The sequence below is a fragment of the Zosterops lateralis genome, assembly GCF_965231275.1.
Source record: "Zosterops lateralis genome assembly, chromosome: 1".
In the NCBI taxonomy this organism is placed as follows: Eukaryota; Metazoa; Chordata; class Aves; order Passeriformes; family Zosteropidae; genus Zosterops; species Zosterops lateralis.
The window spans coordinates 7,609,970-7,626,052 of NC_139762.1; the positions used below are offsets into that span (position 1 = coordinate 7,609,970).

Sequence of the window (16,083 nt, forward strand, 5' to 3'; positions counted from 1 at the left end):
GGGCATGTAACAGGAAAGAATACAAGAAAAACTGAAGATTTCTCTGAAAACAGCCAGGAAACCCAATAAAAATCCTCTTAGACATACAGACACTTAAAGCCAGCTAGCGGAGACACAAAGCAGTTCCTCTGACTGGGGCATGCACATTCACAGCCAAGGACGACAGGGTTTGTAAGCAGCAGACGAAAGCACAAATAACCCTAAAGCAGCCTATAAACCCTGGGCTGTACTATGTGAAATTAAAACAAAATACCTTAACACAAACCTCTTGACATGGGTACTCATTTTAGGCTCGGCACGGGCACAGCCCGTGGGGTTGATGGCAAGAGGAAGTTCCATTAAGGGGTTTCGGCCATAGCGGAAAGTGTAATTCTCACAGGCCTCAACCCCTGGCAGCTGCAAAAAAAAAAAGAGAGAAAGAAAAAAAAAATACAAATAATTATGTGTTTAATTCCACGTGTAACAAAATGTTTACTTCCCTACACTTCTTTCTGTTCCCCTTCTCGTGTGTCTATCCAGCAAGTGGGATGATCCAGCAAGAAGTGGGGTGGTGAACTCACCGATTCTGCAATCCTGGCCACTGCAGAGACTGTCAAACCAAAGAGGTCTTCACCCTTCAGATAGCCGGGGAACAGCTGGAGCATTTCAGATTCTTTTCTAACAGAAGCAACGGGCTCCAGGATTTTATCCCACACACCTACACAACCATTGGGAGAGAATTACAGTGATCAAAAAATTAAAAAAAATATTGCAGTTGGTTTTAAAACAAATGCCTGAGGATATAGGAACCAGAAGCCAGCACTGAGAAAGCTTTTGTCTTTGATTTCCTATACAAACAGGCCAGGATCTAAAAGGTGAAGTAGAGGATGATTTGTTGAGTTGCTATTTTTTGGGATTTAACAAATCCCAAACAAACACACTGTTGATTCTGCACCCTCAGTTCTCAGAAATGAAGTTTTCAGTGTTCTCAGCATGGGAACTTTCAGTCCTCTGACAAGAACATGGACAGGTTTCTCTTGAGAAATCCTGCAAAAGTACGATTTTCTGAAAATACACAATATATTCTATTTCCCCTGACTGTTTCTAGTCAGTGGCCATTCTGTGAGGGTATCAGCACCCACAGCAACAAGGCCTTGAGACCCAGAGGGTTACAGGCCTCCAGCACATCCACAAGCCAATTTCCAAAACCTGCCCTTATGTTTATGGACACCCTGACAAAGACATTACCTACCCCAAGAACAATGTGGTCACTCAGCTGTTTTTAGAGCTCTCTAACTTGAGCCCTGCTGATTTGAAGATAACTGAGCAGTGGCTCTGTGTTTTAACAAAGTCACTTGTCATGAAATGAAACCTGCACTGACTTTCCTACTGGTTTAATTCATTTTCAACACTCAAACTTGGGTCTCCTCTGTGGACTTGGAACAATTCTTCTGATCTGCAGCTTATACAATTTCTTCAGAGGTGATCACAATCTTCACAGCAAGGTATTAAAAACGGGCCCTGGAAGCTCACTATAAACATTATGTTAGAACAGTGCCTGCAACAGTTGCTTCAAACAGCTTCTGTACCACAGGAATCAGCAGTACCACAATGAACAGCAAAGCCACAAATTCATGATCTCAATTCCCAAAATTTACCTTTAGGCGTTGTGTCAGTCAGAATCAGATCCTCGTGGCCCTGCTCCACCACCTTGATGACAAAGAGCGGGAGCCCGTCCTTCTCCTCGATGGAGCAGAGGTAGCGGCAGCGCCTGTTGGCGTACCTCATGCTCCAGTAGAGCCGGCTGGCCTCGTAGCCCACGGGGAAGAGGGCTTTGGAGGAGTGGAAGGCCTGCATCTGCTGTGGCAGCAGCTGGCCCACGGCGTGGAAGATGAGGCTCCCCACACGGAAGGTGTGGTCACGCTCGCCGCGCTGGACGATGCTGGCGATCTGCCGCACCTCGTCGCGCTGCACGTAAACCCGCCGGAACACCGCAAAATAACTCAGCTCCTGCTCGTGAGTTCCCTTTGGTTTGTGCATGGGGCAGAGCATGGTCTTGTCCTTAAAGAACATGCATTGTGCTTTAATGGCACAGGTAAAGTGATAAATATTGGTGCACCTTAACCTGTGGCAACCGCTGGTGGCACCCATTTTGTGACAGAACATGCATTTCATCTGCAGGCCTCTCCGCAGGGCTAGTTCCACGTTTATTAAGGCACCAGCTTGTGTCTCGTAGACTTCTGTAGACCAAAGAGCGCAGTTCAAATGGACCCAAAGGTCTAAATCCAGGTTGAGAAGCCTTGCTGGTCCATCAGTTAATCCGTCACCTTCCTCGTGACAGAAACAACATTTCCTGTAGTCTTTAGGCACGGGGTCTGGTTTAAGGGTTGTGCCCAGTTTTTTAAGAAATTCATCTATTTCTTCTTCACAAGGAGGTTTGAATGATCCTTTAGGAATCACAATCTGAATGCTCCACTTTTTCCATTTCATCCCTTTCCATTTCTTACTGGGAGGCCGGCAGTCCTCCAGACTGCTGTGTATTGCTTTTAACCTGGGTTTGAGTTTCACCGTTACCTTCAGCTCATCCGGTTTCGCCTCCACCTTGGCTGCTTCAAAGGCAGGGGGGAACATGATGGGGGGTGATGAGGGTGGAGAAACCTTCTCCTGCAGCTGAGGCAGACAGTGGACGTCCAAAGTGGAGATGTTGTTGCTGTACTGATGGAATGCTTTGGGCGGCCTCTCCTTCATCGGCGACTGTGGCAGGGTTGGGACTGATTCCTGATAATCAACAGAAAACTCTTTAGGAAAAAGATTCAAACTTGTGAATCATTAAATACAACCCAAAACCATGGGCAGCTCAGTATGGGAGAGGCTTTTCCAAATGCCTAAAATCACAATGCAGCAACAGAGAAAGATGTAAATTATCCTGACCAATGTCACCACCGCTTGGGCCAGGATTTGCGGCAGGAAATTCTCCCAACCTACCTAGAACATGGTCCCTCCTTTAGTACATGAGAAAAAGCACAAATAATCCTTTGTCCAGGTTCTGAATGCAAACCTCCTCAATTGCCCTGGGAGAGCTGACTGCCACCTTTAGTTCTTAGGGATTCTTAGAAAGTTTTGTTAGAACACAAAGCAACCTTAAAATATGGGTCACAGAACTAACTTAAAGCGTAAGAATCTGGTATTTGGTAGAAGTGGAAAATTTAGTACTAATGCCACATATTTTTTTTCCTGGAAACAAGTGAGAAGGAATTCCTGCAGGGCTCTGGATTAGATACAGCTTGAGGACTTAAACTATTCAATCACAGTAAACAAGAATTATACTTGCAGAGATTTATGGGGGAAAAAAAAACCCCAACCAAACCAAACAAGAAAACAAACCAAACAAAAAAAAGCCCTAAGAGAGAAAACAAGAACAACAAAAGAAGCTTAGATTATGAAGTGCTTAACGTGGTTTGTGTGATTAATCTTGAAAGAGTAAATTAAGGGATCAAGAGGCTGAACATGACATTTAATTAACTTAATCAGGTACATGCTGATGCACTTGTAGAGGAATGTTATTTTGTTTATACACAACTGAAAATGAGCTACATGGGACACTAAAAGGATATGGATGTACACAGAGTTATCTCCTCCAGGGTTGTATTTTTTACATTCAATTCCTCCTGAGAAAGTAAGTAGGGTGCACTTGAAGGAAGACTTCAAATTATACAGTCTATACAGAATTTTGAGAACACATTAATTAGGTAAAGCGTGAAGGACACAGCCTGTTCGGTCCAAGGGTTTAGGGGAAAAAAGATACATTTGATCTAGAAACAGCAGAAGACGAGTTAGAAGAAGTACTCAGATTTTAACTGTGAGAAACTCAGCAAGTTCATTCAGTCTTCAGTGAAGACTATTTTACTTTTAATGACTAAATAATTACATAAATTTAAGTTCAATTTCCTCTGAAACTGAAGGACTCTTGACACAGCAAGATGTGATGCCCCATTTCTCTCAGGTGCTGGACACCCCTCACAGGTGTCTGCAGATAGAGAACTACAGCAGAGTATTCAGGACCACCTGAGAAAACTCCCTGGCCTAATTCAGTTGAATGAACTTCTTCAGATGTATTTCTCCAGTAATAAGAACCTCCCTTTCCTGGGCACTGTCACCTCACAGGCTTCCTTACTGGTGTTTTGGTAATCAATGCTTTAAAATGGCAGCTTTGCCCAAATAAAGTCAGGGAGCGGGATTCTATTTTCCCAGTTACACTGAACAAATTAAACTCTTTTTACAAACTTGCTGCTTGATTATTATTTTCACATCTGTAATTTTAACTGTGTAAGTCAAATCCCAATGCAGGATATACCTTGTAAAATGTGTCTGAGGGTGTTTACAATGCCCAGAGAACTTGAATGACTGATTTTCTAAGACTGCATCTTCAAAGCCTGGGAGGGCAGCCAAAGGTGGTGGCTTTTCTGCCACCCATCTGCCAGACACAAAGTTCTGCAAATACAATTTTTACTTCATGCTGCTGGTTCAGAACCTCGACGTCTGAATATAGAGCAATTAATTTATAAACCTCTCAAATGAAGTGCAAGCTTCCCTCTCAGCCCCTTCTGTTCTCCAACAAATAGCTGCAATAATTTCAGCTCACTTGGGTCTGCCAGTGTTTGATACTTACTTTGTTCTCTGAGTTTTTTGCTTGCACAGCTGCTGAATAAAGAACAAAGCAGTTGTTGCTACAGAATACAATGTCCTTCATTTTATCTGAGCCTTCTTGGGAATCCTGGGAATCAAACACAGAAGAGTGTAAGAAGTGCATTTTAATACCATTCTTCACAAATTAAGTGTAATGAAACAAGTCTTCCAATCTGGCTGGAAACTCTTTTATTTGTAGAACATTTGTGAAATAATGAGGGATGCTGTGATATAAATACTTGATTATTTGACAGGTAATCTAACGTTACCACCACCTACACCCTTGTTTCTTCACCATTTCCTGCCTTTCACAGAAGTTTAACAATCAAAATAAAGCATTCTACACCATGCACCCATCTGCTCCATAGGCACTCTTGCAAAGCAAAATCCATTTTGTTTTATCTTTAAATGGCAAAAGAATGTCTCATTTCAGCCTAATCAAAGCCAGATCACACTGTTTTATCTACAGATCCATCTGCAAAACCTTACTGGGAATTCACTGCATTCCTGGCTGCATGAACCCTTTACTCTATGCAAGTTCTGGCTGTGTCTTTGTGGTGCAGTCACCTCCTGGTCACTGAAGAGCAATGGCATTTTCTGAAGGAATGACAGTTCCCAGCGTAAGGACAAGAGATTGCAACTGAAATCTGATTCCTGCCCAGGAGTGCAAGTATTCCTGCTCTTACAGTAACTCCTGACACAACAAAGTGGCTGCCTTACAAATGAGCTTTTTTTGAACTGAGGCCCCTGAAGAGGTCAAAGAAGGAGCTTGGTAGCAGAGCTTTGAGAACTCCCATAGATGGGACCTGTTCTATGAAATGTCCTGGAAGTCATTTTGTATCAGTAACAACAACTGTGACATTTTTTAGCTGTACTACAAATGTGCTTGAATGTCCCACCCTGAATTAGCACACACAATGAAAGGGGGACTACAGAGGAAACTGAAGTGCTCTTGGCTGGCAGGACAAGCAGAACTTTGTGCCCTCCCTTGCTTTAAGGCCCTGCCCTGGGCACCTCAGTACTGACCTGTTTGAGGAAGGGCAGGTCCTTGGAGGATTTCCTCACGCCACTGCCCAGAACCACGACCTTGCAGTGGGAGCACCAGCGAGGCCTCAGTGCTGAGCCTTCTGCCATGTTCTGGCTGTGATCCTTGTAGCCAGCCAGACCTAGGGAACAGATGGTCTGTCAGAGGCTCTATCAGAGCAAACCACATTTATCAGAAATCATAGCACTCTTCACTGGTCTAGAGGACTAGCACCCTCCTGGACAGGGGATGGAAGGAGGGCTTTAAACCTTGACCTGATAGATAAATTGTATACATCAGACCTGAAACAATGCAAACCAGGCAAAAACACAATCTTGTGTAAAAAATGACAAAAGAAACTAACACAGGAATATAGGCCTAAACAATTATGTCAAGCTTTCCAGCATGGGAACAATCTTTCTGAATGATGTATTTAAAACTAGACTGGACAACCCCCCCAATAATGTTAGGAATTATGGGAGAAATGCCTCACTGACAGTAATGTAAACAGACAATGGAAATCAAGAGATGGATGAGAACAACTCATGGTGAAATTCAGGAGCATCCACATGATTACGTAAGAAGAGCAGAGTTTTGTTTGGAACAAGAATCAGTTATTGAATTCTAGAGCATGGATTCATGAGGCTGAAATGCATCAATACTGGTACTGGTACTGAACTCTTGGAAGTTAAAGCCCACTCACCATTGCTGTTGGCAGGGAATGGCACATTGGGCTGCTTCAGTCCATAGGGCCCCACAATCCTGGCAGGTCCCATGGATCCTGCCTGGGGACCCTGCAGGAGCAAGTGCTGCCTGTACTCCATAGATGGGTTCCCTCTGTGAGTGTTGGTGGCTGCCATGGAGGATGGGACGTCTGGAGCATTACTGACCTCGTAACTGTTGGGAATTCTGACATGGAGCAGGTTGGAGAATGCTGCTACAACGCTACTGATGTTCTAAAAACAGTAATAAAAACAAACTTTCACTTACATCTGACAAGCAGTTCAGGCAGCAGAAATACAAACTATTAGAAGATTACAACAGCAACATTATTGCATTGTAACCCCCTCAGAGTCACTATATATATCAACAAAATTAACTGCTGTTGTACTCTATGTATGTAATACAGGGTTATTCCTTTTACCTCAGCAGCTGTGGGATGTAAAGTAATTGCTACAGAGATAAGGCCAGATTTAGGACCATTCTGGGATGGTCCAAGCTGGGAGGAGAAGAAGCCAGAACCAGGTAACGCTCCTGAACCAGGTTCTGATTTTATGTAATTCTTTTTGGCTTCTGAACCTGAAAATAAAACAGAACACAGCATGTTAATCCCCTACATTCATGGGAATAGAGAGAAAAACAATCCCTGTAAGTGTTCACTCTGCTGCAGCCTCACCTTTCCCAGTGCTGCTGGGTAGGATGGGAATGATGGGAGATGGGACAGGTTCTGGGTTCTCCTCCTTTACAACTGACAAGTCTGGGTAGCGACTGATCTCCATTCCCACCACACTTTCAGGAGAGGAAGAAGGAACGAAGCTATCAGGAGTGTCCCTGTCCTCACAGTGATCTTGAACCCTGGAACAAAACCCAAAAAAGCCGTTTTGGGAATAGAGTAAACTTTTGGTAAGCCAAGGTTATAAATCATGACAAGGAACTAAAATGAACTTGCTTGTTGCTACTGGTCAGGGAACAAATAGATGGTTGGCCACCACCTCTGGGTATCTCATATTCCATTGCATACATATTCCATTTCTTGGGAAAGACCCATGAAGAAAAACAAAGACACTGACAAAGTGAAACCCTCTGTTCCCCATGGCTCTATCTACCAGGGTAAAAAATGAGCACTTAATATTCGAACTGTTTTAATATTTAAACTGTCTGGCCTTTGTCCACATACAGGCTCCAGTGTTTCACAGACACCCGTATTTTGGGCAAGCAAGTAAAAGGGAAGCAATAGGTAAGATTTCTGCAGGGTGACTCATGTTCCAGCCAGTGTTTCTCACCTGGGAAAGTGAGTGGAGCTGTGCAGTTTCAGGCTGGCTTTTGCACAGTCTCGCTGCTGCTACAGCAGTCATCTGTCACTACAGCACCACACTGCTCCAGGAAAAGCACCTATTTGTATTGTTTTCTTCCACTTTTAAGATATCAAGGTAAGGAATTCCTAACAATTTAACAGAATCTGGAGTCTAGCAATGGCTGGAATCACCTACTTTACTGCGCTGCTCTCTGCAAGTGGAATGTTAAAAGGATCCCATTTCATTCTCCGCCCTTCTGTGGCTGTGCACAAAGGATTTGTTTTCTCCACACCTTCACAGTCTCATCCACTGAAAGATCACAGAATCTGCTCCAAATACCATTTTGAAGATGTCAAAGAAAACCTACCTTAACTCTTCCTGGTTGTTGTGAGGTGGTGTTGGAAGTGAGGCAGGAACATCCACAGTTTTGGGGCCCTGAGCCATTGCTCTGGCTAATAAATCATCCTGTGGTCTGAAAGGCAACTGGAACTGCTTTGGCCCCAGAGCTTTGGTAACTGAAACCAGAAAGGCACAGCACAATGAGACATCTGGACAGTTCTTTCAGTCACAGACATGCTGCCTGCTGGCTGTGGGTGGGGCCTGATACTGACACCACTCTCAGACACTTGGGAGTTCAAAAAATTGTGACCATTTAGGATTAACTTCCATTTTTACAAAAATCTGCAAATGTTGAGTAAACAGGACTTGAAAGGATCTTTGTGTCTTCTGAGTGTGTCTTCTGCCACTGAGAAGATGTTTGTTTACTTCAAAAACCCACAACAGTACAAAATATCAACGATTTTGTAACAACAAAGGAAAAGGGGTGTGAAAAGGAAGGATTTTAATCACTGAATAGTCTTTACATATAGCCAGTATAAAGAATTAAAAGCAATTTTAACTGTCCAAATTGTAACCATCAGGAAATACATATTGACTGCACACATTCTGAATAGGCTGCTTTGAGCTCACTCAACCAAGGAGCTTATGCCAGTCATTTGTACTGGACCCAAAAAACTCATCTTACGGTTTTCTTTTTCGTTTTTTAAGAGTGTGTCTTGCTCTCAACATGTTTTTGAACAGGAACAAGGGAAAGGCACTGACACCTGACACTATACTGGTGTAAAATATTGCTGGCTAGTAATGACTGTAACCTTGAAAAGTCTGTGCATTTTGTTTTTGTACATTATAACTGAGAAGCATCCTAGGAGGTTAACCTGGAGGAGACTGAGAGGAGACCTCCCAGCAGCCTCCAGCTTCCCCATGATGTGGGGCAGAGGGACAGGTGAGGATCTCTTCTCTCTGGTCACCACCAAAAGGACCGAAGGGAATGGCCTGAAGTTGTGTCAGGGGAGGTTTAGGTTGGATATCAGAAAAAGGTTTTTCACCCAGAGAGTGGCTGGGCACTGAACAGGCTCCCCAGGCCAGTGGACACAGCACCAAACCTGACAGAGCTCCAAGAGCATTAGAACAACACTCTCAGGCACGAGGCAGGATTGTTGGGGGTGTCCTGGGCAGGGCTGGGAGCTGCACTCAACGATCCTTGAGGGTCCCTTCCAACTCAGCACATTTTGTGATCCTAAGATCTGTTCTTTAGAGAACCAGCAGACATGAGCCTTACCATCGTGGCCTCCCAGCACTCCAGCCTTGCCAGCGAGTTCCTCCGTGGTGGCGAAGCCGTTGACCAACTTCTGGCAGGCCACGGGCGGCGGTGTGGGAGGGAGAGAGGCTGGAGGGGTTGGGGGATTGCTCAGATTGTTCTGCTGCATGACAGGAATTAAAGAACCATCAATCAGGGTGGAACACAGGGAGAGAACTTGCCTTGTTCAGTACCAGACAATGTAACCCACTCAGAGTTTTACACTCAGATGTAGAAATGATATTCAGCCATAGTTGATACCCAAGATGTGACAGAAAGGTATCTACTGTGCAAGACACAGATTGGCTTTTCTTATATCAGTGAAATCAGAGAAACAGTTCACATGAGTAAACACTCATTAAATACATCACCAAATACATTACCAAAAGAAGATGTGGCTAAACTGCTTACAAAAATGCAAAAAGAACATTTTAAGGAACAGTTTCAGCAAAGGTCCCAACACCACGCTGAGCGAGCTGTTCCCCAGTGATTCTCCAGCACCATGAACAAATCAGCTTCCCCAGCTGTCCCTGAAGGAAAGCTGCCCAATGTTCAGCACAGGATGAGCTGTCACTGAAGCAGCCACCATGGAGCAACAGATACTCTGCAAGTTCATACTCTGGGCTACTTCTCACCAGTTTATTCAACTGCCCATATTTTAAATGAAAATTAAATGAGAACTTCAGTATCTTTGACTGTTGTTGCTGCAGTCATGCCCACAAAGCTAATCCTCATTTGACCGCAACAACTATTTCTGTAGGTCCCATTCTCAGCTTACACACTGTATAAGGCTGGAGAAAACACCACTGGTTTTAATAGGTTTTTGTATTAGGGTAACCAAGCAGTAAATTTGATTCTGTCTGTTCAGTATCCCACTGCCCTTCCTGTATTGCCACTCTGATCTCAGAGACCGAGATTTAAATGCTGTGGGTTATTAACTCATCAACAAACAGTCCATTTTGTTCAGAATCCCCAGGTTCTTAGTTAGGGCTTGGTGGGCAAATGAGAAAAAGTCTATTTCTTATTTAATTCACATTAAGAAATGCTTTAATGCTTTCAATGAAATTTGCAAAGTACTGAGAAACAGTCTTTTCTGCTCCACAAAACTGTAATTACCATTTTCATTATCTACCATCCATTTTTTAAGAGTATTTGTAGTTTCTCGTTAGTTTACAATAACACAGTTTCCAGAACCAATATCCACTTTCAGAGAGTAAAACAATGGTGACTGTTTTGCATTACCTAGTCTAGCAACAGAAGGTTGTTTTTCTTCTAATTGCATAAAAGGCAAGAACTCTGACTAGTAGTAATAATATCATGGACTTCTCTTCCCACACAACAGAAATCCACATTAAACCCATACCTTGTAGATGAGCTGGGAGTAGTAATCTGAAGCCCCATCAAGAGTAGCACTACCAAAGCTTCCCACAAGTCGATTTCCACCATTTAGCTGGCCACTGCCATAGGGGAGAAAGTGTGCAAAGCTCACTCCAATTATTGGTTCCACCAAAGGCAGAAGAGAAAGTTGCTGTAGTAGAAGAAAAAAAAGAGTCAGAAATTAAATATAAAACAGCTCGCTGCAATTCTCCAGTCAGTAGAGTGGTTTCTAATTTAAAAGAATTGGAATTTATCCACTGACAGGAAATTGTCAAACACAGGACACTGTTAAGGAATGTGGTCCCCTGTTGTTCAGCTCCAGCTCCCTGCCAGCTCACCCAGAGGCTGGCAGAGTTGACAGGAACTCTGTGGCTTTGGGACTAATTGCCATGTCAGCCCACCTTCCAAAATTAAACAAACCCCAAACTTTAAATTCCGCGATTTTGTGAAGTTTCACATTTTCCCCACCCTGTGCTCAAAATTCAACTTAAGCATCAACTTCACTTCCACTGGGGGAAATCCACTCTTCCAAGTGGCCTTTGGACTGCCTTTCCCAGCCCTTGCACACTCACCTGTTTCAGCTGGATGAAGGTATCTGCATTAGAATAAACAGCCTGCTTTTCTTCTTCCTCTTTTTTCCTTTTCTTGGACCGAGGAGCTGCCTTCTCTCCCGTCCTCTGAGCCCGCTTGTTTCTCTGCTTCTTGATTTCAGGTCCTACATCTGTCCTCTGGAGCTGGCTGTTACTGCACCCAAATGCACCTTGCATCTGGGCTCCTGCATTTTGCTGCTGGGGAAAAAAGGAAGGGCAGCAGATTTTTTTACATGTTAATACACAGTTCGCTCTGATTTACTGCACAACTCTGAAAGCACAGGCAGAGAGTAATAAATCTCATTGAAAACAAAGTGTATTTTACTGGCAGGTGGAACTGCTAAACTGTCCCTACAGACAGAATTATGACCTCCCATTAACACCACTGACATCTGAAAACATCATTAAAAACTCACAGGCCAGCAACATTCTCTTTTGAATACCCCCTAAAATAAAATTACATGTGCACGAAACCTTGGAGATGTTCACGAGGGCCTAATGAAAGACAGACTTGGTGGCAGAAAAAAGGTGTGGAAGTTAATATAATACAAAAGTATTTTGAGGTTAGAAACAAAAAAAGTGTTGTGAAACATTTTTGGATTGTACCACTTGCTTAAATACTTCCACACTTGCTTAAATACTTCCAGTACAAATCTGCAAAGCCTTTCCTCCCACAGAAGCATAGCTGGGTAAAAGGGATCAGAATGGGACTCTAATGCTACAGGGGCAAGCCAAAAGAAAGTCCATTTAAAAAAAATAAACATTATTATTTTAAAAAGCCCTACATGATACCTACCACCAGTATTCTAATATTCCTATCACGTTTTAACTGTGGATCTCTAACACTTAATTACTTGCTGCTCACAATGACCTTAACTTTTATGAGCATTTTTTCCTTCTAAATACATTTAAATTTGATTTTAAGAATGAATTTAGAGTTTAGGCAGCCCAAACCCAAAAGTAGAGATTAAGATTACAATAGAATGACCAACAAGTCTAAGTGTAAAGTGTACCTCCACAGAAAGCACTTTTCTTTAGGTCTGATTTTAAAGACCTTATAAATTGATAAATCATACAGATGGCTCAGGTGGAGTCACAGGAGAAAGGAGCACCCAGACAGACCATATTCTGCATAGACACATACCAGTGAGTAATTGGGAATCATACTGTAAAATCCTGCCTTAACATTACAAAGTGGTATTTTTAAAAACAATTTTCTGAAGAAAGTTTTTGTTTGTTTTTTTTTTTTGGTTTTTTTTTTGTTTTTTTTTTTGCATTTTAGTGATTTCTGATTATGCTGACCTAAGAAGCCATATTAAAATTTATTCTTTTTTCAACACAGGTGATTTACTTGTGGAGAAAAGGCAGGAAAAACGCAGAAGTTGCTTAAAGCTGTTTCCTCCCTCATACATGTAGTCAGGTTATGTTCCCACCATGCCCACTGTAAGGCACAGACCAGGCTTGGACTGCTGACCACAGGGCAACAAAACCATACCAGGCTCACCATTCCTTCAGCTGGACTCTGCTTCTCTGCTAACTTTTTATCCCCAGAAGCCTCCTCTTCTGCTCGGCCACTGCTCTCCAGTTTCTGATTCAGAAGAGATGAGGATTTCTTGTTTTTTAGCAGGTGTTTCAGCAGTTCATTCCCTGACTCCCCCTTGGCTGCCGGAGCCCCGGGTGGCTGCGCTGGACTCGGAGCTGAAGAGGTTGGCTGTGAGGTGACCTTATCCTCCTCCACCTTAATACTGCTTGGATTTTCTGGTTTAGGCTCAGCTTGACCTGAGCATTGATCAGTTTCTGCCTTTTCCAGTTTAACTTCTTGGAGGCTGGTGGGTGTGTCCATTTTAGCCTTTTCAGCCTCTGCATTCCCCCCGGGCTGTTTCTGGGACATGCTGCTGGGGAGCCTCCCCTCCAGCTCCGGGGAGCTCTGGCTCTCCCCAGTGTTGGATGACAAGGGGCCCGTGAGCTCCACAGACTCCTGCTCATCTTGGTGCCGTGGCTCATTGGGGGTGTTCACTGTGGGGGTGGAGGTAGCATCAGAAATGGTTGGGGTTGATGGTGCAGTGATATCCGAGTGTGGGGTTGATGGGGCTTTTATGGACTCGGTGTCGTCGTCCTTTTTCTTTTTCCGTGCCCTTTTCTTTTTGCCTTTCTCTTCTGGGATTATGTCAGAATACAGCTGGATGAGAGACTGGCCTGCTACAGGGATGTTTGCAGCCTGGGGCACACCAGTGTCCGACCCACACGGGGCACTGCCCCCCAGCCCTGGAGATGAAGGTACAGCAGAAGGGAACGGAGGCCTGACCTGGTTCTGCGTAAAGGCAGCCCCGGGGAGGTTCCCATGAGTTTGTTTTACATTATGGAAATTGGGAGCTCCACCTGGAACAGCAGATGCATCAGGTCCAAAAGCTGCAGGTCCCACTGGCCTTCTCTCTGCGCTTTGCATAAAATTGGTGGCAGGAGGGGAAGTCACAGCACCTTGCTGCAGGATCTGCCCCATCTGCTGCTGCTGCTGCTGCTGTGGGGACGGCTGCAGGGGCCGAGGGGTTTGCATGAAATCACAAGGCAGCTCAGAATTGAAGAAAGGTATCTGAGATAAGGATGATTTGTTATTCAGTTCAGGCCCCATCATACTGTGCTGCTCCAGCTCCATCCTCTGCTGCAGAGCTCTCTGCCGATCCACCTCCTGCATCAGCTGGATGCGCTGCCGCTCCTGCTGCTCCCGCAAGCGCTCCTTCCGCTCCCGCTCCTGGAAACTTTCACTGAAAGGGTTGTTGTCCTCAAACTCCACCCTTGGGGGTGGCCCTGACTGTGCAGCTGCATTTGGGCCAGGCACAGGAGCCGGTGCACCAGGAGCAATTGGCAATGGTGTCATTGGAGGCTGCATCCTCGCTGGATTCATGGAAATGTGACTCGCAGGGGCGCTTGCAGGTTGCCACCCAGACAGATTTGGCATCCTGGTGGGGTTGGATTGCCCAGGGATCACTACTGCATGCTGCTGATGCTGCAGCTGCTGTGCCACCATGGGGAAGCTCTGCTGATTCATTGCTGGTGCTGCTCCTCCTGGAACCATGGGAGGCTGGGCCTGGACCCCTGGCATTATGGAATGTGGGGCCATCCCACACTGCTGCTGCTGCTTGATGCGGTACTCCTCGATCAGCTCCGCGTGCTCCTTCTGCTGCTTCCGGATCTAAACATGGAAACACTGTTATTCACCTCTGCCACAAACTGGATGTGTAACAGCATAAACCATCTAACTCACCACTGTAATTCCAGGAGACAACACAGCATTGTGCAGTATTTTTAATGCTAAACAGCCATTATTTCATTAGAAATACTCCCCAGCCCAAGACTTCAGACAAAACAGCAGCGCCTCTAAGTTGTAATTACACACCAAGGCTGCACTGGGCTAGAAAATATACAAACCTAAACCAGCAGTGATCCTTTTCCTACGGATCTTATCATCCATGCACAGGATACAAACAGTTGGGAACAGACAGGAAAAGTGAAACAGTAAGATGGATGATGTTCACACATCAGCAACATTTTAAAAAGATGTAACTGGAAAAGTTTGCAGGAAAACAGTGAAGGATTATTCCCATTTGTTCACAGGCAGGTCCTCAAACATCTCATGTCATATGAAAATTGCAACTGCTGCTTGAAAATTTAAGATTTTAAGGCCAAAATAAACTCAACATGGACAGTCCATGTTCTGCCTTGTAATTTAGACAAACAGAAGTCGAGAGAAGGATACAACACTGCCAACTGGACAAGCAAGAGCCTTTCAGAAACTCTGCAGAGACCCAACTGAACTTGTCTCTAAAGAAATAAAAGGATTTGCAATCCACTGGCTGATGATACATACATTACAGAAAATCTCTCACTTCTGTTCACTAGATTTTGACTTCCACCGCTTATGTAGGGATAGAAAACTCCATAAATATTTTGACTTGTGTGATAGCCTTCTCCTTTATCTGAAGCAAGGACTTAGACAGAAAGCTCAGGGTAACAGTGATGCCACAGGACACACATCAGGCTGCAGGACAGATGAACCCAAAAGGTTATTTGCACAATAATCCCAGGTCCAAGATGATTTATGAGCTCTGCCTTGGCACTGACACTGCACAGAGCCACTGACTGGATCCATCTGCACTGCACAGATCCAGTGCTCCAGGGCTTCTCCACGGTCCTACAGCACTAAACCTGTGCTGACTCTGTGGAGCCATGAGGCCAAAGCACCACAACCTCCAGGGCCTGCAGGGGTGGATCAGTGACTGTCCCTGGAATGAGCTGAGGTGTCCAAGGCCCAGGGCTGAGCACACCCAGGGGCTGTGAGCTGAGCTGGACATTTCAGCAGTGCAGGGAGGGTAGAGCTGTGAGTACAGGCACGGTGCCACAGGGGCCATCTGGCAGTGTCTGTGTGGCTCCATGCCTGGCCAATAACCCTGTCTCACATCAGCTCATGGGACACAATCAGCTCTGGGTTCTCCGTGCCTGTGTCCAGGACCAGCCACTCACAGGGATCCAGGAGCTCTTTTCTCTCTCCATACATACAGAGGCTTTTCAAAAACTAACAGGAGTTTGATGGCAGAAAAATGACTTGATTTGATTTGAAAGTGGCAAATTGCTTCCAATAGAAGGTGGTTAAAACTATATTTTAAACCTCATTTAAGCTCCTACGAGGTAGAGAACAAAATACTGCTCAGGATCTGGATGAATCAACCACTGGTCTAAATCAGTGGCTAAAGGGCAGTGGATGGCTTCTGCCAGCAGTAG

At 44.6% G+C, this 16,083-nt stretch overlaps 1 protein-coding gene across 11 annotated transcripts in view; it reads right to left on the reverse strand.

The window, feature by feature from the left end:
* Nucleotides 1-16,083, reverse strand: part of KMT2C (lysine methyltransferase 2C) — a 188,839-nt gene that overhangs the window by 2,876 nt on the left and 169,880 nt on the right. For 7 of the 11 annotated variants that reach the window (XM_083863956.1, XM_083863959.1, XM_083863965.1 and 4 more), the window contains 13 exons: nucleotides 12,803-14,497; nucleotides 11,290-11,502; nucleotides 10,704-10,868; nucleotides 9,323-9,464; nucleotides 8,072-8,219; nucleotides 7,086-7,264; nucleotides 6,834-6,988; nucleotides 6,393-6,645; nucleotides 5,692-5,831; nucleotides 4,649-4,753; nucleotides 1,638-2,757; nucleotides 561-697; nucleotides 254-396 (listed from right to left, as the gene is read on the reverse strand). In XM_083863956.1, coding sequence (XP_083720082.1) covers nucleotides 254-396; nucleotides 561-697; nucleotides 1,638-2,757; nucleotides 4,649-4,753; nucleotides 5,692-5,831; nucleotides 6,393-6,645; nucleotides 6,834-6,988; nucleotides 7,086-7,264; nucleotides 8,072-8,219; nucleotides 9,323-9,464; nucleotides 10,704-10,868; nucleotides 11,290-11,502; nucleotides 12,803-14,497 — 4,595 coding nt within the window. Of the gene's footprint in view, nucleotides 1-253; nucleotides 397-560; nucleotides 698-1,637; nucleotides 2,758-4,648; nucleotides 4,754-5,691; nucleotides 5,832-6,392; nucleotides 6,646-6,833; nucleotides 6,989-7,085; nucleotides 7,265-8,071; nucleotides 8,220-9,322; nucleotides 9,465-10,703; nucleotides 10,869-11,289; nucleotides 11,506-12,802; nucleotides 14,498-16,083 lie in introns of all 11 variants that reach the window. The other 4 variants (XM_083863962.1, XM_083863960.1, XM_083863964.1 and 1 more) reach the window with 2 other exon arrangements.